We start from the raw sequence: 25,875 nt of genomic DNA on the forward strand, positions 1-25,875 counted from the left end.
TCATGTCTCATTGACTGGCAGGTACACAGAAATACAGTCGGGTCAGAATGAAGCATGAAGCTCATTTCGTAAGCGCTTGCGTTCGAAACTGTTCGGCGAAGCTAATGGCTGGTATCGATGTGGGACCCTTACTATCACCAATGATCGCTGCAATTCGCGATGGTCCCGCCTCAGCCACAACCGCCAGCTCCATCGCGCCTCTTCGAGCGCATCTGCTTACGGTACTGCACCGAGCTTCACGTCGTTTTGGCTCGACTATGGCTTAGGATTTCAGGACCCAATTATGCCGAGAACTTGAAGTGTCATGAAAACACAATATATTCATTGAGGACCGAATATTTTCAATTTCAGCGTCTGGACATTTTCCGCGACGGCAACACTTGCGACAGCATTGCTCCTAACTTTGATCGCTGTCTCATCACCCAGTGAATATCCAGATGAATTCAATGTCATTAATTCGGTATGGTATCTCGTTTGTATTCTTCTAAGGGCTGGGTCCGGTTACAATTGTCAATCTGCTGCAGCGAGGTACGCGTATCTATTTACTTTTTTTTTTATCATGAACATTCTTTTTACCGATGCTCCTCGTCAGGTTTCTTTCCGCTGTTTGGTGGATGTTCACATTTGTTTTGTTCGCCCAATATACTGCAAATTTTGCCGCAGTGTTAACGGTGGATCGAAGGAATATGCCTTTCAACGTAATGTTTTTTTCCTATAGTTCGGGAATTTTTTCATGTTTACAATGTACAAAGGGGTATAAAACGAGAATGAAGTCTGCGTATAAGAAACACTTCAATATCGATGAAAAGCAAAAATTAATCAGTTTCCAGCGGTTTCGAACGGAAAAAAATAAAACAAATAAAAATAAATGAAAAATAAATGATAAATAGCTGCATTTTGTCGCGATTCTATTTATTCTACTATTGCAGTTGTTTGCATCAGATAAGAATAAACTGAAGTCCACTTTAATGAATTGAAACAGGCAGGACAGAATGTGGGATGAACTCCGCCCACCTTTTGACGGTATATCACCGGGGAGACAGACGTCAATCTAATGTCAATCGTCAATCAATTTGCAGAATCAAAAATTTGCAAACTGAGCAGAATTTTTAGACATATCGTCACTAATTCCGGAAAAACTACGGTTTTCTATATTTTAGTGAATAATAGTCAATCATATGCATAAATTCTTTGAACAAATCATTCCGAAATAAATGAATATAAATAAAACTAAAGAAATAAAGCCGACAAATCATCACACAAATTCACCCTTTAAAATCAGCCGAAATAAATGAATATAAATAAAACTAAGGAAATGAAGGCAAAATACGAAGCAAATATTGACCAGATGTAGATATGCATAGAAATAACACCACTTTTCAGCGCTTTTAATGTCAACATAATCACAAACACACTTTTTGTGATTCTTTCCATTTTTACAATCCTCATCTTCCAAATTCGCTCTTTTCGAACAAGTGTTTGCCTAACTTAATGTTACCAAAGATTAAATCTAAAAAACCCAAGAACATATACGTAGTTTAAAATCATATCTTCCTTCCGTCCTTCCAAATTTCATAGATTCTACGAAACACGAAAAGTAACTAAACTTCCAAGCCAATCAGAGGAGAATGGCTTGATTTTGTATGCTTTGATTTATGTGGACTGTGCTGTAGGTCAAGATCTTCGTCTGAGAAACTGAAGTCGTAGATTTAAATGTTTTCTGAAGATGATAAGACGTTTGAGAAAGTGTGATTCATCTCCACAAACACCTCACTACGTCAAGAAAGCGCTCAAATGACAGGTGTACTCAAAAAATAACAAGTACTTCAGTATGATCTGGAAAAATTTTGATTTGATAAAATTCAAAAAGGAAACTGAAAAAAGTTATGGACTAAAATTAGTAATAAATTTCACGTCCGAACATAACTATGAATAACAGAATTTCTTTGATAAGGAATCATAGCGATCCTCCTCAATCATGGCTCACCCCAACTGCAGCTATGAAATTCAAAGTCAACATTGTGACAGTATTCAAAGACACATACGAACACAACTGGATGTGTGTGTTTTTTTTTTCTTTAAATTTCCTGTCTAAGGAACTAATTATAGAGTTTCGAAGAACTTGGAAATCAATCCGAATACAAATTTGGTGCAGTTTTTGGCGGATCCACTATGCACTTCTTTAAGTACTCTCGAATAGAGACGTTTCGAAAATTATGGGAGACAATGCAAAATCAGACTCCAACTGCATTTGTTGCGGAAAACGACAGTGGAGTTCGTCGAGCGCTCCAGGAAAAGTAAGTCCTGTTTTTACTGCTTCTAAATATTCTTTAGGGTTTATTTTTACATTTTTTGTGTTCTCCATTGCGATAGGTAAAGCGATAAGCGATAACGGCTGGGAATTGCTTCATTACTAGTGTTTGTCGATATGCAGTAGTGATGGCTGTACTCAAGAGAGGAGAAAACCCCGTACCGAAGCGTGCAGGGTTCCGTTTTTTATTCCGCGCGGTGTCTCGGTTTTGCAACGTGTTAATATCGTAGGAGGTTAACAGTCGCTGAGCGCTGGTTTAATTACAGAAGTTCGGTGTTCCCGCTAGGTAGAGGTAGAGCTACTGCTTCATACCGTAAAATCAAACGACAAAAAGACAAAATCTCTGACTTTAGTCAATCCACTTGGGATGCGGCCACACGTTCAATTCAGAATCGTTTGGGGTATATAGTAGGGTCAAAACGACATGAAGCACGTACGCAATTGCGTACTTCTCTCGAGGGTTTTCAGTGCGGCGTTGCGGCTGGGAGCGTGGTGAAACGCCTGCTGGCACCACCCATCGCTGCAGTTTGCGATCGAGCAGTCGCAACTCGGTTCCAACTGCTGCCTCCACCGCGCCGTTTCAAGCGCGTATGCAAATGCACCGCAACTACACTCGTGATTCGTACCGTTTTGACCCGACTATACGAACGCTCACCTAGCACCTATAATGATTTACAGGTCCCGATACCGATGTATCAAGTCAGTGTTTTTATCCTCCCAAACAAATCTGGTACCAATTTATTGATGCCGGAGGAATGAAAGGCTTGGTTGGGACTAAAGCGGTATCGAACCATCGACCGATTGTACAAGCACGATCGTGTCGGACTTCTTAACGACCTGAGTGTGACTGTTAAAATCAGAGGAGAAAAGTACACAAGAATCTCGCACGCTTTTTTTTTCAAAAAAATTGTAAGTGGTCGTCTTTCTGTAACTTTGTATGCGGTTCCTCTCACAATTTGATTGGTCCTCGTGAACTGGGTTTTTGATTAATTCGAATAATTACGATAACAGCGCACTATTCTCAACTCGCACCAGCAAAACCCGCCTTAACGATACCGTATCGGTGTGGCTGTTAAATTTAAAATTCGTCCAAAGTTTCAAGTTTCAACTGTTGAAGTTGGTAATTAGCAGAGAACGATGCAAATGGATCCGAGTCATCAAAGATGAAGGTGAAGAAAGACCAAATAACGTAATGGGATTTTGTGAGGATCAATCTTTACCCAACCGTCGAAAAGTGAGGCCGGTCCTTTTGCTAAAAGTCCCAAAGGGAAGAGGGTCCCTTCGCCAACAGTTCAAAGCCAAAAGGGTCCCTTTGCCAACAGTCTCAAAGTGAAAGGAGTCCCTTCGCCAACAGTATGAAAGCGAAAGGGATCCCTTCGGCAACAGTATGAAAGCGAAAGGGATCCCTTCGGCAACAGTTCAAAAGTCGGCAAAAGGCAACAACGATCTTTTTCTTAGAGGGTGGCGAAAATAGTGAAGCCAAACAACGTGAAAATCGGTACGCGTTGTTACGCAAATTACGACTGCGGTCGAAACGGCGCGGTGAAGTAAGCGATTGGGTTCGAGGAGGGATCATCGACAACTGATGAGCAGTGCAGGCAAATGTCCTCCCTCGATCCTAACCGCTACGCTCCACAGCTTCGAGCGCAACCGTGTACACAACTGCGTCGAGCTTCCAGTTCAACTTTTAACCCGACTATACCATCGGTGGACATGAATTCTTGATTCTACCGCATGAGAATGTGTGTTTTATTAGAACTATGTCATTGAATTATTGCAGAATTCTTGTAGATATGTCTTTCTAATGGAATCAGCAACACTCGACTATCAAGTCACGCAAAATTGTAATCTCACACGTGTGGGGAACGTCGTTCTCGGCTCAAATGGTTACAGCATCGCTTTACCAAAAGGTAAAAAGACTATGCTATCAGATTTTTTTTCGTAGTTTTGTTTGTATTGGGGAAAGAGAATGTGTGGTTCCGAGAAAAGGATCCGACTCAGCTATAGCTTATTATCTGTTCCACACAGGTTCCAAATAATTTCAAGGTTCCTCATCCGATAATTTTCATTATTTTTCATATTTGTAACCTCACACTCTGCATAACAGGATCTAAATGGAGGGAGAAATTGACACGACAAATACTGGACCTTAACGAAAAAGGAGTGATAATGATGTTGAAGGACACGTGGTGGAAGAAACGACAGCAGTAAGTCATCTTTATTATCGTGTACTGCTACAATCACCGATGCTTTTGCTAAAATTTTCCTAGCTTCTTTAAAAGTCCCTTCCCTCAAAGCTTTTCTTTCTAAAGTTCAAATGGAAAATTGCTACATTGGAATTATTTCTCTTTGTTGAGAAATTTCGTTTCGAACGTTCCACTGGGACTCTGCGGGATCCGAATTCTATTTAATTTGTTGCCTCAAAGTCTTTAGGAATTTCCTGTGCGTTGGCACGTGAAGGACCTTTGCATTCGTTAAGAAGAGGATGTTGAGAAGTGAAACTGCCAGCATGAAGTCCAAAAGTCTCAAAGATACTACCTTAACCTTCCAGGCTGTTGATCACCACTGGAGTTCTTGAGCTCCGAAATAACCCTATGCACGAAGGGGGACATTTATCTCATGCCGTAAGACTGAGGAGATTGATTAAGGGTAAGGGGACGCTGAAGATTTTGAAGATGTACCACATCGAAGTGTTGTAGCTTGATGAGATAATTTTGTGATAAAACTGCAATCGCCAAAAAGTTCGAGAATCCAAATACCTTATACTGAACGATTCCTGGGGCGAGAAGTCAACGTTTAGACGAGAGTGACGACGGAAACGTCTCGGATATTGTTCAGAAGGACATCTCTCCAGCCACTTGACCTATTCTCAATAGTTTTCAAGCAGTTCAGATGTGAAACCGCTTAAAAATGCAGCATTTTCGATGCATTCAGTTTTTTTCCGCATTTAATCAAGGTGATAAGGTGCCACTGAAGCCAGTGCTTGCAGGATTTCGCCGTGTATGAAATCGAATGAGTCAAGAAAAATTTAGAAAGAACGAAAAAGATCTGGAGAAACATGAGAAAAATAAGTTAAAAAAACCTTGAAAACCCCAGCAATAATCATCAAAAAAGTATTGGGCGATGAGAGAAAGTTGTTGGAAACGTGGATAGGAACAATAATGGAGAGTATACCGTTGATTAATTTGAGGTAGTCTCAAAAAACCGCTCATGACTTCTTTTTCAACCCAACATATCCATAATCTAGTACAACCATGTAATTTCTATTCTCAATCAAGTACGAAGTAATGCTTGTCTAATTATTTTTAATTGGTTAATTAAGAAAATTCTTGGATCCACTTTCTACTCAGCTAATAGTCTAGCAAATATGACGAATAACGCTACATTGAGGATGTATCCATTCAGATTCAGAAATACGTACAAACAATACTTATTCTACTCACAAATTTAGTTTCTCTTTTTCTGTTGTTTCTGTTGACACTAGCTAGCTGGAATTCTGCCTTGATATGCTCCTTTTCAAATTCGTCCCTACAGTTGGCCCTTATTCTCTCCTGGTGGTGGGAATCCATTCAAGGATAGCAAAGCTGGTGGGCCCTTGCGCTTGAGGTCTCCCCAGCCGTTCGCCCAGGGTCTCTGACGGACTCCTCCGTTCAAGGTTAAGTTCGTCACCCAAACCCTGGTATCTGTTTATCTGCCGTAGCGTTCTGGGTCTCGGAAAAGGATCTCGCGTGAGGATTTCTCATCTTCTGTAGCAGGAGAATGACCTCCCAACCCACCACCCCTCACGCTTTGAAAGGCCAGTCTTGTTGTGTAAAATTCAGGGGGAATTCTGGTGAGCTCTGTTCCATCTTGTTTTTTGTTTTATGGCACACCTGCAGGTGTTTTCAATAAACAAATAAATAAATATTTTTCAGAGACTGTGATGCAGAATCCGTAGAAGATAGAAGAGCACTTGGAGTCGATCATGTCAAAGGTTTATTCGTTCTTCTCGCTTTTGGACTTGGAATCTCGCTAATCATTTCTTTATCTGAGAAGTTTATATTTGCTATGGTTATAAAAACCAATGCCTTCAAACGTGGATCATTTGTTTGTCCTGTTGTCATGCGTCATAAATAAACAATGAATAACTTCAAACAGTGGATTGCGAATAGTTTGTATGTATAATGAATTAGCTTCATAAAAATCTCAATGATTTCATAGGGTTGTCATCAATTGTTGGAAAAACAATAATGAAATCTGGTATAATAAGAGCGAGTAGCATTAGAAGTCATACAACGTCAAAAATGTTTTCACATAGGAATTTTTTTGAATTATATCCAAACCTGGTATGTGAAATGTGACTGGTGTTAACGTAGTTGGTAAGAAGTTCCGCTGTAACTGCACGATAGGTCGATGGTTGGAAAACGCTTTGGAGCCAACCAAGCTCTCCATCCCTCTGGGGTGCATAAACTGGTACCAAACTTGTCTCAGAGGGTAAAAACACTGACTCGATGCATCGGCTAGCCTTCGCAAGTCATTGTATAGGCCAGTTACTGGTTCGCAATCCTCAGACGATTCTGGACTGAAGTGAACGCGGTGAAACGTAAAATATGAGCGCTAATTTGGAGCGCTCAGCATACATTCTTCGGATGTAATGGGAAAAGTTGAGCACTGCACTGCAAGGCTGCCTTGAAGGACGAAAAAACTGTTTGTTCATTTAGCACGAATTCCACCTCAGAATCTCGCAAAGTTTAGATTTTGGAATTTGCTGCTTTAGATGATTTCAGTTTTACGGCTTGATCGCTGTGGAAGGTAAGCAAATATCGAATTGTGCAGGACGTCCCTGGCATTTACGAATTCCAGTAAAACGCGTTGGCGCATTCCAAGTGGATTGATACGCCAGTGACTTTATCCTTTTTTATGTCTTCAATGTTTTCTTTTTAAGTTGACAACACGACCACTCATGGAAATAGTATCAGTTTTTGGATTTACAACGCAAAAACAGTATTATTACGACCTTCTTTTCTTCGTAGCTCAAGCCATGTAAAGCTCCACGCTATTTATCATTTATTTACTTTGATTATATTTATTTATTCCTATGTTTATATTATATACTTATATCCACTTCCATATTTATATTTATTTATTTACTTATTTATTCATTCAATTATTTATTACAAGGTTATCGACGTGTGTATGAGCGGAGTACATAAGAGACAAATAACATAGATTATACGCCGTAAAAAATGAGAAGAACATACATACGTTACTGAATACAAACGAAGAATTGATATTTAAGTTTTATTTTATTGTTAGTGCGCTGCAAGAGTTCGAGGGGAAAATGAACAACGTGCCGTAGCTGAGTGAACTCCTCCTCTCGGAGAAAAGATTCTGTCACTTATTATTCTATATGTTGAAGACATTAGTGTTCTTGTATTGCAACACTCTATTGCCCATTTCTTCGAGTCTCCTCTATGAATGTAGATGTAAATTACTCCTTCCACAACTTCGTAAAATTCTTTCAATTGAGATTTATCAAGTGATGAAGTTGATGGGTAGGTGAATGATGAAGTTAGTGATTTTTTGGAGTAAACGGCTAATTCAGGGGAAAAGCGGAGGACAGGATTTCGTGGGATGGGCAACGGAATGGTGAAGAAGACAATTCTTTTAGTATTATTTTCCATCATAGAAAAATTTAGTTGTAAACGGTAACCGGAGAAGTTGCTCGTTTGCAATCATCTCTCCATTTTTTAAAAGCTTCTCTTCACTCCCAATTAAAGACAGCATATCACGAACTTGACGAAGTTGAGAAACCTTTGGAGAAGCATAGAGTTCAGGATGCAGATTACGACTATTAGCTCAATTCCTCCTAATCGTCATGAAAACAGCGTGGGGACGGCATGTGTTCCTACGAGGTACCTGAAAACACCCCAACGTTGTGCACACCCTGGTTTCCTTAGCAGCTCATTTAATGGTTTTAGTTGAACAGGCTGCTAAGGAGACCTCATTGATCTTCAACCGCACGCCTTTGAATGCGGCACGTAGGCAAAGGTGGGCGTTCTCAGCTAGCTCGTAGGAAAAAAACGTCGTTTCCCACGCCGTTTTTCAGTGCGATTAGTGGGAATTGAATGAAGCTACGATCGTAGTCGTAATGTACACCCTGAACACTATACTTCTTCACAGTTCTCTCAATTACGTTAGTTTCGTGACACGCTGACTTTAACGAGAGACGTCAAAATAGCACATATTATGAGATTTTTCGTGTCTTCGAGAATCGTCAACTCACATCTTTGTACAATTAAATGTTCCTCTTGCTTGAACCTAATAAAAAGAAAACGATTTCCGTTCATTGTTGCTTCCGGCTCATTGTTGTATCCAATTTTCCGAACCTACGGTAGAGACGTTGTTTGCTCTGTTTTTATCAAACAACCGGTTTCCTTGGTGATAATCAGTTAACAATTCGTATTCAGTGAATATCATTAGGCATTAGTGCCAAACAGACACACCTTCTAAGAATCAGAGTAGTTTTCTCATCGTTTGCATCCGTTTTTTTTTCTTTGTAGCCCTAGTTTCGTCTCAAAAAGAATTCTATTTTGTTTCTTGTGTAAATATCTGCATTTTGCAGACGCAAATATAAGGTATAACAATTTTTTGTAGTTGGAGGCTACCACCAATTGAAATGAGTAGAAATTACAATAATTATAGCAATAAATAACATTTCAATAATATCTAATAATATGTAAGTCAAGATAAAGGCAATGAGGAAAAAAATAACCTGATATTACCGGCTAAAAAAGTTTATGTTCCCGAAAAAATGCACGCTGTCTGCTTATTTTGAACGTTTTCACACATTCCCTGGATTGTAGGATAGAAATTCGGGAACAGCCCTCCCATGCGAAAATAAAATGAATTAAACCCTATGAACGGAAACCATACACACGTGTTGAGTTTTCTCGTTTTTGTGTCGGGTATCCATGGCGACCGCGAAGTGTCTGTCTAACAGCATTGATCCACCAAGCAAGAAACCTATGTGACGCTTAATGAACAACTTTGAAACATTTTTTTCTCATCTTTTGTGTTTCGTTAAAATTTCGCGCTCGCTTCAGTATTCCAGCCTGGTGCCTAGTTTTGAAAGTTACACTAAATTTCCTTATTGGGAGAAGGAACTTCTTCCAAGACCTCTCTTCTTGAAATCCCGCCATTCTGAAATGGATTTGTGTTTTCTTGTTATGCCAACGAGGTTTTTGGTGGGACTTTATTTATGACTCTGACTTTTCGAGAACCTCGTCTTTATCAAAGGCCTAAAAATGCCTCGAGGTTCTTGATGCTCTGGATTTCCCTAGCTAACTCCTCCTCTCTCCTTGCCAAGCCTCGATATCGTTTTAAGTGCACCACGCAACAACTGCAGACGGCAAAACAAACTGATCCCTTCTCACCAACCAAAAAAGTAACGTTTCCTTGAATTATCGATCCCATCGGAACTATGATCTATGATCTACACGTAATCATCCAGGTTCATCCATTATATGTTCACACGTTAAAGGAAGAAAGTACATACAGACTATACTACACTTTTCGAAAACTATTTAGGAATTCGAAAAATTGAAATAATGTCCATTGATAAGTGTCCAATTACGCCACAGTTATAAGGGACACAATTGGGATCAAAACCGCAGGTCAAACAGTTCCCTCATTATTCACTCCGCGGGTAAAAAGAGGAAATAAAATACTTTTAATGTAACTCCCAATTTCGACGTGCTTTTAATCTTTCCAAGGTAGAGTTGAATTCTGAACTATAGTCGGTTAAAACAACATGAAGCGCGGTGCAGTTGCGCTGGAAGCGGTGCGATAGAGCGCAGCGTTAAGGATCGAGTGGTCCCTGCTACCACTGCTCATTGCTGCAGATCGCGATGGTCCCACCTCGATTCCAACCGCTTTCTGCACCGCGCCGCTTCGACCGCAACCGCTTACGCAACTGCGCCGTCCTTCATTCAGTCATTTTGATTCTACTTTACTTTTTTTTGAGCGGAACTTTTATCAATCTAGCTGACGTTTCGGCTTCATCATCTTTTTCAGAGCCTGAAAAATCAAAGACATTTGTGATCTTCCACCTCAAACGCCTTGTCAGCCCACAAGATGTGTTCTAGCGAACAGATTACTCAAAGAAAACGTCAGAGAAGCCGACCAAAATAATTCTCACCTTGATAGCCCTGAAACCGCGATATTAGCGGACCACTGGTGGTTTGAGTTGCACCGCTAGCAGTAAGTGGTAACGATGCTCTCCGTATCTCACCCTGTAGGTCAAAATCTGCGGAGGTCTTTATACGGCGCACGCTCGTTAGTCACAGCGATGCATTCTTCTTTACGATTCATGATTCGACTTCTAATAGTGAATGTAGTTGGTCATTGTTTCTAGTAAAACGTCTTGTACCACAGAAAAAAGACCTATAACCTTTTTTTTAAGCGATTTTCTATTACTTTAGTATTAATTACTTACTATTTACTAATTTACTACTAATGGTAGTTATTATAACTATTATTTCGTATTATTAATAATCTGCAACTTTCACAATGCATTATGGCAAATCGTGTTTTAAGATCTCATATATGTAAGGCAGTGTAGGATTTGATCTTTGTACGGGATCTGAGGAGAAAAGCCATATTTCTTTCTGACAAAACGATGAACGGATTCAATGAAGAAAATGAAGATCAGGAATTGTGAGTTCGGTTTTCCTTTAATTTGCTAATATTTACTGTTAAGCAATAGATACAATAGATAAGTAGTTTTTTTTTTGCGATTTTCTCGAACAGTCCAATTTTTATTTTAGCGTGATGCATCTTTCAAATTATGAAATTTGCCTCATTCGCTAGAAAATACAAGAGAGTAGTGCTGATGTGCTATCTCTTGCAGGTTAACACTCTGGTTTCTTTCCAATTGTTGTTCAGTTGAGACATGACGGGAAAATTGACTCAACTCAGGGTTTTATGTCAAGTTTGAATTAAATTACGAGACAAGCAGATTGCAAATTCTCTGTCTTTGTAGTGAATTTCGTTTCTTTCAAAGAACTACTTTGAAAATACAAATACAACGGTAAATACTTACGATCAACGAAAGAAGACGAAAAGACGCGATACCGCGTCTTTTTCGTCTTCTGTCGAAGAATTAGCGATCCTACTGTAATCTACCTACAATAAATCCTTATCAAATGAAAAAAAGATGCTGGGAAAGACCGAATCCTTTATATCGATTGCAGCTTTACTGCTACAATTATTCAGGTCTACTTGAGATTCGTAATCGATATCCTAGATTTTTCATGTGGAACGAAAAACTGCGTTTAATTCAGCTCATCTCATTCATGTCTATTTGATATTTTTTCTTCATACCATATATATCCTAACCTGTATTTTTCCTTTTTTGTCTCTTATATTACACTTTTTTCTTAACAAGTACTTCCTAAGGCCTTTTCTACGATTGACCGAACTTCATTGGATACACGATGTTATCGTATTTAATAGAGTCTTCAACGAAGAAACTGCTGCTTCTGGAGGCGTAGTTATTAATTTTGCACTGGTGTCAATTTGTTATATTTATTGTAGAATATTATATATTATATTATGTATGTCATATTTTTATATGTTATATTTTTTACTATTTATTTGTTTATTACATTCTCATTACAACTAACTGCTTACGGTAACGCCCAAAACAGTCTTACAACTTTGAAAAAAACAACTTCTTTCAGTACAGGTATTGAATAGAATATTGAATATTTTCTAGTGGGACAAAAGGTCACGCAGTTTTTGAAAAGTAAAAAATAAGCATAAATAAATAAGTAAATAGTAGAAAATAATGAAAATCTTGACTATGGCTTAAATTTTACTATCGACAAATTGCAATCTCTATGCCAAGATTCAAGGAAGGTCGAACGTTCGCACTTCTAAAAAAACAAGCAGATGTGCATCTGGTTCACAGCTATAGTATCCAGGTATTACCTGCAAGAGTCGAGCTTGAACTGTCCCACCAGATACTGTCTACCACAGAATGATAACCCAAAGAGGATACAGTTCTGACTAGTTGGTTCTATAGCAGATTGTCAGAATTTCCACGATTTCTATATTTTTTTCCAAAGTACGGATCAAGTAGGGTAGTTTGAGCACTCTTTTTGTGTACTGCGGATCCAGCAGCTGTCACAGGTGCTCGCTGCTGTAGACAATTAGGAATAAGGTGGGCGGAAACGCGTAGGAGAGACAGAAGATGGTCAAAGCATTAAGCACAGCTGAAAAGCCGCCATCGGACACATTTGGACTAAAAGTGGGACGAAAATATCAATTTTTTTTTGGAAAAAAACCCAACATAGGAATATACTGGAATTGACTTAAGCATCAATAAAGTACATCTTCATAGCATCATAGATATCAAGATTAATAGTACAACTTCAAAAATATTGAAAGCGCAGCCTTTGAGGGTAATACAAATGAATCATAGAATATATTTTTATAATATATAAATAAGAAGCAGAAAACAAAATAAAAAGGATAGGTCAAATAAAAAATGAAGATAGACAAGTAAAAAACAATATAAAAAGAATAAATAAAAATAAGTAGAGATAAATGGAACGAATGTTATCACATAAGATATTAGTAGAGTTTTCTTTACTAATACCTCGAAATGTTCCTTACTTTTTCTTGTGAACGATCAATAAAAATACGAAAACTGCAATGTTCTTAAGTGCTTATAAGGTTATTAGGAATAAGATTCGAAATTTGAAAAGGTTTAACCTTTCTACATCGGAATCAATTTCACCAATCAATCCTGCAATTCTGGAAGTTCTTAGTTACTATGAATATTTTAGTGAAATCCCTGAGCTGCCTAGTGGAAAATTGCTTCGACTCGTTCTGCTTTCAAACTGGGGTGATGACACTTATGTTGGCCTAAACGCTGTTGAAATATTCAAAGATGATGGAAAACGTCCCGATGTGGCAAAGGTATTTTCCACTTACAGGTTCTTTCTATACGTAGTAGACTTGAAATGAATTATAAACTTTAGAAAGTGTTGTAGATCTCGTCAAATGCCACTCATAGCATCGGTGACGTTGAATCCATCTTTGTGGAGTCGTTCACGTGTACTGATCAGGGGAAGATGTGGAGAGCAGAATTGCAAACGGATCGACCACTTATTGTTGAGATCACATTCACCGACACCATACGAATAGCAATGTTACGATTTTGGGTAAGAGGACATAAACAATGGAAGAGAATGAAAGAGAAACTGCATAGATTAGAAAAGAATTGAATTTTTAGATGGACTTTTTTTGAAATTTTTAAAAATAATTTCTAATTTTTTCTTCTTCACAGAACTACAGCGAATCACGGGTTCATGCTCAAATGGGTGTGAGAAATCTGCGCGCCGAACTCGACGATGTCATTATATTCGAAGGGGAAGTTGACTGCGCCTTTGCTGATCATGAGTCGGAACCCATGGGAGAGGTAAGTGAGCAGACGCAACCGCCGCTCTTAAGCTGTTGATGGTGTGCATGAACTTTCCAAAAATGTGGAGGTTGTTAAGAAAAAGAGCAAAAAAAAATCAACAAAAAATCTTTGCAAAAAAATCTAAAAAGAAAACCAAATCTAAAAAAAAACCACAAATCGCATCCTCATTGACAAAAAGTGCTCATAATTCTTAACAACATCCTTCTTCTAAACAGGCGATTCACTGGCCATTTTCTAGGAACCGAAATGATTTCTTGAGCAGCCCTGGACGCTCAAAGGCACGCTACTTTCTACAACAAGTTCGATTGGAGCGCGCCAGTCTTGTGTACGCGCAGCATCTTCCGGGCTGTTTTTACGCTAAGTAGGAAGAAATGGACCTAATCACTCCTTTCTCCATAATCTTCTATCCCGTATACGAATACTCCACCTGAAATCCGTACCACTTCAGATTCGTGGGATGATGCCTTCAACGAGGCTCAGTTCTGACCACTTTTTTGAGGTGGAACATTGATTGCCTACCGTCTCTTCCCTTTCCTTTAACATGTGCTAAATCCGACCATACTAAACACCTTTTCAATAGTAATCTTAGGTATAATTTCTATTAAAAGGTAGGTGTAGCGCAATCGGCAAGAGGTTCCGCTGTGACTGCCTGATCGATTGATGGTTCGAGGCCGCCCTAGTGCCACCCAAGCCTAATTTGGTGCGAGACTTGTCTGGGAGGATAAAAACACCGATCTTCACAGATCCCCCCCCCTCTCCCCTCCCCACAAGTCATTGTATAGGCCAATTACGCGTTCGTAAACCTCAAAAGATTCTATATTGGCGCATCCCAAAGGGATTGATTAACGCAAGAGACTTTGTCATTTATTCTTTATTTTGTAGTGAAACTGTTGTTTTAGAGATAGAACCTCTCTAATATCTAACTATTTGTTCTACGACCAATATCTCTTTTGAATATGTTTCATACTAATTCACTAACAACGTTTTCCGCAATTACCGACTTGTGTGTGACTATTTTCTCTAGATCCTAACCGCATTGTTTCAGGAACACACCACAATTTTTCCAATTCATAAATACCTGCAGCAATTTTCAGACAGTTCTGTTCACCGTAGATGAGAGTATTCTTGAAGCAATCGCTGAGAACGATGTCTGCTTGATTCCTGACTTTGTCCAGAGTCCTGCACTCGATGCAACAGGTAATCTAATTGCCTTAATTTGTTGAGTCTTCATTATCTCCTAATTCAATGACGTCTCTACAGCAAAATAAATTGTGTACCCTCCAGGTACATACTTTTCTGAAACTTTAGCATGCATTTCAGGGAGTAACACTACTCCATTTAACAAGTTCCAAAAGTGTCCGAAAAACACTCAAAAATGTTTTAATATGGAAGAAAAGTAGAGTCCTCTGAGAAGTTGTCCAGCACAGAATTCCGTTTCAAGGAGACGCTGTTTCTTCGGTCACCATCGTAAATAATCTTACACGATAACATAGAGTAGGGTTATTTTTGTTTATACGCCACAGGTACTATAATTCGAGAAAATTGTGGTGGAAAACAAAGCAAATGTTACAAACCTGATGAGTACTCTAATCTTTCGATTTTAACAAAGGATTATGTCCGGGAAAATGGCAAATAGCGTTACAATTCCCCAAAAATTTGCAGAGGAAGAAAATGTTAACATTAAATTGAAAAAAAAACTTTCAAAAAAGTCAAAAATAAATCAACAATCACATACATATGAGATATGATAGGGTTATCACAAAGAAATTAAAATATCCCAGATGAGAACCATGCAGAGAAGGTGAATGCAGTAAGTTTCTTGAGAGTCTAGAGTGCTAAAAGTGATTTCGTAAATGCAGCAAGTAGTAGTAAGTGCTCTCAGTGTTGGTTCACTTGACAGATCTAATAAGTCGGCAAAAATCACCGCGCAATAGGGCAGTGTCACATAGGATCCAGAAAACCCACTTCAGTCCTTTTGCGGAAATCTGCATCAATGAGAATTTCAACAGAATCAAGTTTACTACTTGACTGAGTCAATAATCTCTCGAAACGATATTAAATGTTCGACTTCCTTTTTTTCTTTGGTCGCAACAGCGCAGTCTCACAAAAGTGCACGGAAAACAATTTCCGTTCTTTGGTGGAAGTAATCTGCGGAAACGTGGAGAAGAGGCTCTCAGTGATTCTCGAACTTCGTCATGGGTCCTGAGTCTGCGAGAAGTTCTCGAGCATCATGTTTCGCGAAGACGATACGTGCCGTAGGTGCTCGTACATAGTCTTATCAAGAATTCGCTATCGCCCTGTCACATTCATTTATGATTCCATGATTTACAACCCTCTTGGTTGACCTACAGCTTAACTGTTCTGGATTGAAAGTCAGTTACTAACTACTCTATTGTAATATTTACTTATTTATTTATTTATAACGCTCAATACAATGCCAAAAAGGATGGGGCAAGAACAAAATGCAAAACAAATGCCGTGAATACATAGCGAAAAGGCGGAAAAAGAATACAGCGAGCAGGGATCTTTCCCGTGCAGGATTCTAACTAAGTGTTCACACTCAGCTTTAAGCGGTTGCGTGCTGCCTGATGTCGCAGTGTTACATTATGAATTAGAACATCTGATCAGTCTGTATGTGTTGTATGCGCAAAGTGAACTTGTTCACTCTATGCAATGAAATGCAATGAAACTCTCACCCTTTCGGGACTTTTTAAAGTAAATAATTTGCATGCTTGAATAGTTTTCATGGTAACACTATTGCAGAGTTCGCGTTAGGTTTAACTCCTCAGCGACCGGTAACTAGAGAGACATCGACCTCCACACATGTGAATGAAAGGCCGATAAGCGCAACTCTTCCCGATATGGAAGATGACGACACCTCTGGAAAAGTTAAAAGTATGATCCAATGTTTGCTCTCGAACTCATTCGCAATTTCTTAGCATAACTTTGATTTATCTTTTCAGTACTGCACCTAGAATTGTGCGAGAATTGGGGTGCTCCTGGCTCGATTGGATTGTGCGGATTGGAGTTACTCGGGCAGAAACAAAATGTGATCGATTCTACGACGTTAATTATTACTACCAGTACTCAAAGCGATGCTCAAAGGTAAGAGTTCAAAAGTTAACCAGTAAGCGTCGCGCAGTTGAAGCAGCTCTCGACCCGCATAGAGCAAACCTTATTTCTAGTGTGTGTCGCTCTCATCGGAAGTACCCCCCTAGGTTCGGGCTGGCGTCGCGGTCCTTGGTATCGACGACGTCATTCCATGTATCCTTGCTCGAACGGTGTTCCGTGACAAGGGTCCTCTTCGTGTGCTCTAGGCGTGGGCTCTCATGAGGCCAACCGCGAAGAAGCTCCGTCTCCGGTATTTGAGAATTCCGCCCCTACACGGAATAATGCGGCATCAATTAACTTGCACGCAGAACATATCAATTACATCACTTACACCTCTCTCTATTACTTTAATTCTACGCCTGACTTCTATGTATTTACAGATGATACGCTCCCCAAAACGATAATATTTCCCTATTACATATTTACGCATTTACATAACTACAAATAACTCTGCTCCTAATACAATATCTACTCATTCTCAAAAACGATGATATGATGCAGGTCCGATGGAATAGAGGGAACTGGCCCAACTAATCACAAAACCCCAAAATGGAACGCAGCGGAGCTCAAATGTTCGAGAATGAGTTTATCCTGGCGGCATCGGGATATGGTTACTCCTTTTCCTCTTTTCTTTATCCTTTCACGGAGTGGACCGTGGATAGCTCCTCACCAAGCTAGTCGGCCCCTGCTTTAACCGGCGGTACTTCTCGCGGTAAAATGTGGTAACTATAAATTGATTTTTAAAAAATGTGATAAATTGACCGATCTCTCCGATTAACCCTCGACGCTGATGAACATTAAAAGCACGGAAGGGGGGTCGGAATCGTGAGAGTATCAAGAAGGAGCGGTCTGTTTTCCGGCTTTATGTCGCTAATAAGTGCGCCCGCATAAGCTACCCTATTAGAAAGCTGGTTAAGGACGGGGTGGGCCCTACACGTACAAACCAAAGGTGCTACTGGGACTGCGCAGGCTGGCCACATTTCCGACGTGATGCTCGGAGCCCCGTAAATAGGCGGGCTTGATTCACGGTGACGTTCCGCGTGCGGATCGAGCTGACGAATGTCGCCGATGTAGACCCGTTATACCTTAGATAGAAGGCTCGCAAACGCTGCTAGCACCGGCTCTGAAATCTGAGATGCTTCATCCTCTAAGAGGACCTTAAATCGTCTACTGCACCCGGCAAAGGCACCATGTTTCGTGCCCATGATGTTGAGGAGAAACACGGTTGTGACACATAATACATGTGCGGGCGAAACTTAAAGATGAGCAGGATCATCTGCCCCATTGTCCTAAAAGCGTGCAGCTCAAACACGGCATACTCTTCTTTGTCTTCCTCCGTCATATGGGGGCAAGCTTAGGGTCGTTAATATATTCATCCAGGACCCTACGCCCAACTCGATCGCAAACATTCCTCTCCGCTCGACCTGCGTCGATGTACTCTTCGAAGCGGAGAGGAATGTTTGCAATGCATTGTCTGGGCAAACTGGACCAGACGCGTGAGTGCTCGCTGTCGCCAATACGGGCATTTCCCCGTCTTCCTCGTGCCAAAAGCCATCTGAATAGCAGCAAAGAGGATGCTACCGACCCCCGCTGCTATGGGTTCGCCGAATGGGTAATGTGACGATAGTGTATCGTTACTACGGTGTTCTGTGCCATCGGCTGTATTTCTAACTGATTAGGGCAGCCAAGAGTGGCCGCTCCATAGACTCGATCCGTGATAGCGAAGGCTGCCGATCCTCGCGCGAAATTATCGATCAGACGCATTTTCAAAATATGTGCGTCGAACGGATTGGCTGCAGCTAGCGCTTTTGTCAAACGGACTGCGATGTCGACGAGGACGATGGGACGACTGTGTTCGCAAGACATTCTACCCATCGACTATGCAAACCGCTAATACCGACGACTACCCTCGGATTTTCCGCCTGAGACTCTAAATCCGCTCGTCGAACTGTAACTTAACGTTGAACCGTCGAACGACTCGCATGCGTGGGAGAGTTAGCACAAACTATCCGCATCACCATTTGCTCACAGCCCCTTCCGCTTCAGTGACCGTGTCCGAGAGAACGAAGTGAACGCGTAACGGGAATATCTGAAAACTGGGTATCGTCGCGATCACCCGTGCGCCTGTCGATCCTCATGCTTGGTGCGTATCGCTGACAAGGCCGGAGAAGCTACATCAAAAATCCGGGATCATTTTGCAAGATTATTTGCCACTTGGCTAGCTACGAGTAACGGCGATAGTTCTCGAAGGACACTCCCCTGTGCGCGAGCCATTAGTCTTCCTGGTTTGGACGTGACACTCGTAGAGGCATGATGGCTATCTAGTTCCATATTTGTCAGGTTCACCAGAATTTATCTGAAAAGCGTAACGCGAGCGATGTCCCGCATGCCAAAGGAACCATAAAGACGAACAAAACGCGAATCAAAAGGCAAAATGAACTGTTGCGTGGGAAGTGCGACATCATCGACAAGGAGTAAGAAGAACTACAACCAAAAAGAGAGAGAAGCAAAAGTATAGAAAAAAGAAAAATGCAACGAACACTAAGAATATCAGGACAATAGTGAGAAAAAAGTTGTAGCCAGCAAATGATAGCAGAGTGTTAACATAGAATACCAAGGCGACGAATCCTTAACCGTAATGAATCCTGCGGACTCCTTGTGTGGAATGATGAGGCGGTGGCGGGACCGCAGAGCTTGCCATGGGTTTCGCAACGTCCAGCTGCCAAGACACGCAGAAGTGTTTCGAAACCTCACATTCCAATTTAAACCGTAAAGGTTTCGCGACACCTTGGCCCACATCCAAGTCGATCCAGGCGAGACCTCGCGAGCGTTTCGAAATCCAGGAAAGCGCCCAAAACCTCAAAGAAAAGTGAGAACAAGGGAATCCAATATGAAACAAACGCCATAAGAGGCACAGCAGAAGAGAGGAAAGACCTGGTAAGTGGAAAACGGCACCACGCAGAGCGGAAAACCCGAACATAATTACCGTCCAACCTACTAGTTTACACTTCTCTCACGGCATGAGCACGCCTTTGCCCTTCGCGGTCATGACCTCGCCCCCAGCTGAAAAATCCCAGCTAAGACATTGGGCCATAGCCTTTACGGGCGCTTCACAACTGCTATCTTCATCTTCGTTTTTGCACAATCGTCAACTCTTGCACCACTTACCTAGTTGCTTCTCAACTCTTCTCTACAACAACCCATCAACGACTCCCTAAAACGCGCTAAACAGCTTAGCTGCTCTACCGCAACTATTGGGCCTCCTTAAACGCACAACGTCGGTACCGGACGCAACTCAATGCTTCGACGTCATCAGCTTCGACGTCATCACTAATTGCACCGGAACGCATCTGAATTCTACATCCCAATTCCACTTAACCAACCAAAAAAGCGAAGCTACACGAGTCAAGAGAAGGTATTGCGGGGAGTTCGCACTAGCCACCGCCCGACACCCGCGCCTACTTAGCAGCGATAGGTGAACCGCTCGCACAGAGCATATCACTTACATCACTTAAAATCCATAACGACACGAAGGTGATAAATAAGTAATAATAAGAGGAGAAAAACTTAAGAATTCGAAGAAATACGACAGATTTTTTCGTCATTCAGGCTTCTTAACGGTAAGAATTTAACACGATCACCCGATGATATGTGGTTGATTCCCTTCGATCCCAAGCAACATCCAACAATCACCATCAACTTTCAGAAGCCTACAACATTAAGTGGTAGGTGTTCTCATAATCAACATGTAAAGATGTTCTACTGGCAGTATGCCACTACAGGCATTTCATTCTGGAATTATAACGCTTCACCGGAGATGTCGTACGCTGGTGTTCGTTTGTTACATATTTTTATCAATGGACGATTGGCAACAAGCAACGTACTACTAAGGAAAGCACCAGGTACCAAATGTATTCACTGAGTTCAATTATGGGAATTAAACCAGAAATACTAAAATTCTAACCAGTCCTAATTGAAGGCAGCGTATCACGAAACTGACGGTGGGGTCTCTGTGGGAAAATAGGTATAGAAATCGGGAGTATGACTATAAGCATTGACCCGCTCAATTCCCCTTAATCGTTCTGGGAACGGCATTTGTTCCTACGAGAGAACGTCTAATCCTTGTTCACGCGCCTCGGAAACGAGCGAGCGGTCGAAATTTAATAAAGTCTCCTCACCAGCCTATCCAAGTAAGACCAGTGAATACGCTGGTGAGGAGACTGGAAGGTGTACGGTAAGTGTGCGTATTTCAACGTACCTCGTAGTGACCAGCTCTGCACGTCATTTTTCAGGACGATTAAGGAGAATTGGGCGTGGCCATGATCGTTTCCATAGTCTACATCCTGAGCTCTACGTTTTTCCTTGCGTTTCAGTACCACGTCAATTTTGTACGCTACTTTCAAGGAAGGTCCTGGAAGCTACACAAGCTTCAGGAAAAGAGGATGTAACGAATGAGAAAAGCAAATGAATAAAGGTGATTCTCTCAGATGAGCTGAATGTGTTCAGCCGGGTGGGAGCGACGTGTCCGCCGCAACGCTCACTCTTTCTCTTCTTGACACGCATATCTAACTTCCTCTGCCTCAGTCGAAGTCGCCACACTCTCACTCGATTGAACACATTCGATAACTAGCTGCACTTGACTCGGCTTCCAGAAAGTGCCAGTGCTTTGTCAGAGAGGAATCAATTTTTTTCAGAAGGAAGATGAAAGGATAAGATGAAAAAAATCGATGATTACAGTAATACTGATGCGCACTTAAATTCAAAAAAAAAACACGTACCTAAAGAATACAATGAAGAAGAAATAAAGACTACAAAATCAAATAGTAAAATGAAGAACAAATGAAGAAAGAATGATAGCTTATTGGAATATGAAAATGAGAAATCACCTACTGTCTTGTGCTCAGCAGGAGAAGTGGATCAAATACTAATGATAAATGATCACTAACGGTTTTTAACTATCTATGTTATGAACGAAGTAACGTAACTGAAACTTAGCTTTTTTGAAAACTGTCGATGAGTTGCAAAACTACAAGAAATAATTCAAGTTTTATTTAGACCAAATTAGTTCTTAGACCCAGTTCTTGTGGCTGTAAGTTCTTCCCGAATTCATCAGAAGTTCGTCCGACAGTTCGATACTGCTTTTATTTTTCACGTGTTTGAGGTTTTGTCTTTTTCGACTTCGTTCAAGATATCAGCATAGAGCGCCCTCCTAATATTCGTCCACTCATGCGGCCGAACACACGTTCAATTTACGGATGTGAGTTTCCTTCCGATGTCGTTTTTCTGTAAAAATTTATTCGGGATGATTTCAGTTATTTTTCAACTCCAACTGCTCAGTTCTTGGGGAGATGAATTCTATATTGGGTTGAATGGTGTCGAACTCTACGATACCCGTGGCGAAAAAATAAATGTTGGGCCTCAGAGTAAGGCAGCACGGTATAACCTCATTCATAGATGAAATTCCAAAATTTAAGATACATTGTTCAGATTTGGCTGCTTTTCCTGAGAGTGTCAACATCCTTCCATCGGTGGAAAACGATCCACGAACGAGTATGAATCTTATAAATGGCTGTAATGATACAGAAAAGTGGTTTTTTTTCTCTATTCGATTTGACTTCAAAACCACAACGAAACCTAGTTTCAGAGCGGAACTGATGTGGCTCACTCCTATGCTACCAAATCGCTGTGCTCGGGTATTCTTCGTATTTGATGTGCCAATCGCTGTATCTGCTGTCGTCATTTACAATTACCGTAAAACACCTGCACGAGGAGTGCGCCATATTTCTGTGAGTACAAACGGATCCAAACGACATGGAGTTCAATGCAGTCACGTAAGCGGCTGCGCTCGAAGCGGCGCCGTAAAGCCAGCGGTTGGCATCGAGCTGGGACCGAAATCGCGAGTTGCAACGACGTGTGGTTTCAGCAAGAGTCCCATCTCGACCCTAACCATTGCGCTCCTCTACGTAACTGCACCGAGCTTCACGTCGTTGTGACCCGACTATAATTATGTGTGTGTGGCGTTTGGTGCTAAGTTTAAACCAAGTTCAATTTTTTCCCAAAAGTTACTTCTGCCGTAAACCACATGTTAAAGGATGATTTGTTGACATGGATAACCACACACGACGGTGTTTAAACGTGAGGAGAAGGTGTACTCGTAATGAATATTTTGCAAAAAAAAATACAGTTACATTAAAGAATTATCATTGTAGCAAACATAGCTGGAATTCTAAGAACGAGTTTTACGTTTGGATCAGGCCATTGGTCATTCTTACTCCACACTTCATGTCCGTGGTACTCATCGTTACATATCTGAGACTACACATTTGTGACCTGCTTTTTGGTCTTCAAACCGGGTGTAGCGCAGTCGGTTAGAGGTCTGCTGTGGCCGCACGGTCGATCGTTCGAAAACGCTCTAATGCCAGCCAACCCTTTCACCCCTCCGAGGTGGATAAATTGGTACTAGGCTTGTCTGGGAGGGTAAAAACATTGATTCGATCATGGGTCCGCAAACACATGGATTCCAAAACCCCAACAATCACGAGTTACAGTGAAATGCGTTGGTGCATCCCAACTGGACTGATACGCCCGAGACTTTATCCTTTATCTATTTATTCTTCTGTTCGATTGAAAGTTATACGAATTCCCCTTTACATGTGTTGTATTGATTGAATTTCTTTTTGTGTTTTCACTTTCAGTTTTTTAGGTCTCTGCTGATGATCTGATCGTGTACTCTGGTGATGTTCCGGCGAGCAGTGCGGAGAAGACAGGAATCCTTGAAATCGATTTCAGAGAAATGTAAATTTAAAAGAAAGGGTAGTTAATTACAATTGTCTGATATAACAGTGCAGGGTAGTGTAAAGCCAACATGTTAAACAACTAACAACTAATAATTTACTAGATTCTATGAGAGTATAGCTTGCTCTAAGCAAATCACTGGTTTTTGCACTCGAATAAATTAAAGTTGCTGACTCCGCATACGCTTTGCAAGAGAACGTGAACAAAGTATTTGCACAAACAGGTCAAAAGAAAATCTGGATGTCTGGCAGGCAAAATTGATTAATTCCTCAGATTTTCGTTTTCAATCCATATCAGGTTATTTCACAGCAGACAACAGCAAAAAGCGAGTCCGATTATGCAAAGACACAATACAAATTAAACTACTATATAAATACAAAATACTAGAATACTAATACCAAACACTAATGGAATACCCGAGTGTAGCTTTGAATCACTTTTTCTCCTAATTCTTAGTATTTGTGTGATCTATTACTGCAACATACATCTTTTTTTTGCACTACTGACTGTTTGTCCCACATATGGTATGCATATCATATAGTCGGGTCAAAAAGACATGAAGTGTGGTGCATTTACGTATGCGCTCGAAACGGCGCGGTGGAGGCACTTGGAACCGAGGGGGGACCATCGCAATCTGCGGCGATGGGTTGTGTCAGTAAGGGTTCCAGTACGTTCCTAGCCGCTACGCTCCACCGCACCGCTTCAAGAGAAGCCGAGTTGCACCGTGCCTCATGTCGTCTTGATCCTACTATCTGTAATACGTATGTGAGGTAGTTGGTTTAGCTTCAGGATAAATAACTCCGTGTAGAGGTTATTTATTTCTCATTCGTCCAGGGTGACATCCTGTAAGAACTTAGTGAACACCAAACCCGCCAGTCGGCGAAGCTGATCAGTTTGTTTTCCTTTTGGAATTCTTCCGCGCTGTAATTGGAACGATGTGGAGGCTTGGGAAGGAGAGAGGAGGAGCTTGATGATATATGTATAGCATCAGAGACCTCGAACTATTTTCAGGCCTTTGATAATGAAGAAGTTGTCCAAATGTCAGGCCAGTAATAAAGTTTCACGAAAACCTCGCTAACACAACAAGAAAACATAAATCTACTTATTTAACTCACTTATTTATATTTGAAGAAGGATACACATGACATCGGGAACTATCGCCTTGTCTGCTTACTGTCCGTCATCTTTACAAGAGTGATCATTAACAATATTGAAAATGTCTAAGATGAACACTAGTTACGCGTGCATGGATGGCCACAAGAAGAGTTCAGCACGATTAAGCATACACAAAGTTCAGAACTTATTGAGTAAAAAAGAGAGTGAAAATACCGCTGCTCCCAATTTTAAGGGCGTAGGGAAGGCGTTAAACTCGGTTTGGACGGAAGAAGACAAGGAAGCCTTGGACAACCTACTATAAGGTTTGCCTACTCGATACACAAAGGTATTCTGGGATTTATGCAGCAGCATTATATATGAATGCACCCATTATGTATGTGTAGATCAGAAAATGAACTTAAAGCTGGGCAGGAGGAAGCGAACGACTTGGACGCATGTAAAGTGGATAAGAAGTAGAGTGCAGTAAAGACGTGCTGTAAAGAGTAAAGTAAAGACTAGACTAGTAAAGAGTAAAGACTACTAAAGACAGTAAAGACTCAGCTCCGTGCTCAACTATTTAACAGCACCGTACGTTTCGCGTACAACCATTAACTGGAATCGTTCTTCGAAACATTGGACAAAGTTCTCACCATCTTTCTTCCCCGCAATTAACATAGAATGATGCGCTAACCTGGAATAAAATGAACGTCAATATCATTGTGATAAAGATAAGGGTTCGGCGTCAGATCAAGTAAACTGGTAACTACTATTTAAGCGGGTGTCTGCATGCATGTATTCAATTTCGGAAAAAAAGGTTAACATTATGAGAGTAACGAACATGGGGCTACATACATAATAGGGCCAAGACGACATGAAGCACGGTGCAGTTGCGCAAGCAGCTACGCTCAAAGCGGTAAGGTTGAGTGTACCAGTTAGGATTAAATCATGCGCAAGTATAAATGGCTGGATGGAACGCACGATTTTGCCATTTATACTTGAAGTCTGTTTGTTAATTTGTAGCTCGGGAGAAAACACGCGTAAGTTCCATTCAAATCCATCCCGGTTAGAACTCAACCATATCACGAGCTAGGGA

The 25,875-nt window shown here is 40.9% G+C and overlaps 2 protein-coding genes across 3 annotated transcripts; both read left to right on the forward strand.

Moving 5' to 3' along the window:
• Positions 1-47: 47 nt before the first annotated feature.
• Positions 48-6,427, forward strand: RB195_007080 (uncharacterized protein; the record flags this gene model as incomplete). Of its 2 annotated transcripts, XM_064180512.1 has the most annotated exons (5): positions 48-221; positions 2,110-2,297; positions 4,103-4,221; positions 4,419-4,518; positions 6,226-6,427. In XM_064180512.1, 5 exons carry the CDS (start codon positions 48-50, stop codon positions 6,425-6,427), a joined length of 783 nt encoding a protein of 260 aa, XP_064037377.1. The 2 variants fall into 2 exon arrangements, with proteins under 2 accessions (XP_064037377.1, XP_064037378.1); XM_064180513.1 differs by lacking the exons at positions 2,110-2,297; positions 4,103-4,221; positions 4,419-4,518; positions 6,226-6,427 and having other exon boundaries at positions 48-266.
• Positions 6,428-10,970: 4,543 nt separating this feature from the next.
• On the forward strand, positions 10,971-23,691 carry RB195_007081 (uncharacterized protein; the record flags this gene model as incomplete). The annotated part of the gene is made up of 14 exons (XM_064180514.1): positions 10,971-11,008; positions 13,144-13,276; positions 13,351-13,521; positions 13,647-13,778; positions 14,876-14,978; positions 16,545-16,676; positions 16,745-16,886; positions 20,502-20,617; positions 20,675-20,794; positions 22,054-22,149; positions 22,205-22,315; positions 22,380-22,479; positions 22,537-22,678; positions 23,596-23,691. The coding sequence occupies 14 exons, from the start codon at positions 10,971-10,973 to the stop codon at positions 23,689-23,691; spliced, it is 1,632 nt and encodes a 543-aa protein (XP_064037379.1).
• Between the last annotated feature and the right edge of the window lie 2,184 nt (positions 23,692-25,875).

This window comes from Necator americanus, chromosome I (assembly GCF_031761385.1).
Source record: "Necator americanus strain Aroian chromosome I, whole genome shotgun sequence".
Lineage (NCBI taxonomy): Eukaryota > Metazoa > Nematoda > Chromadorea > Rhabditida > Ancylostomatidae > Necator > Necator americanus.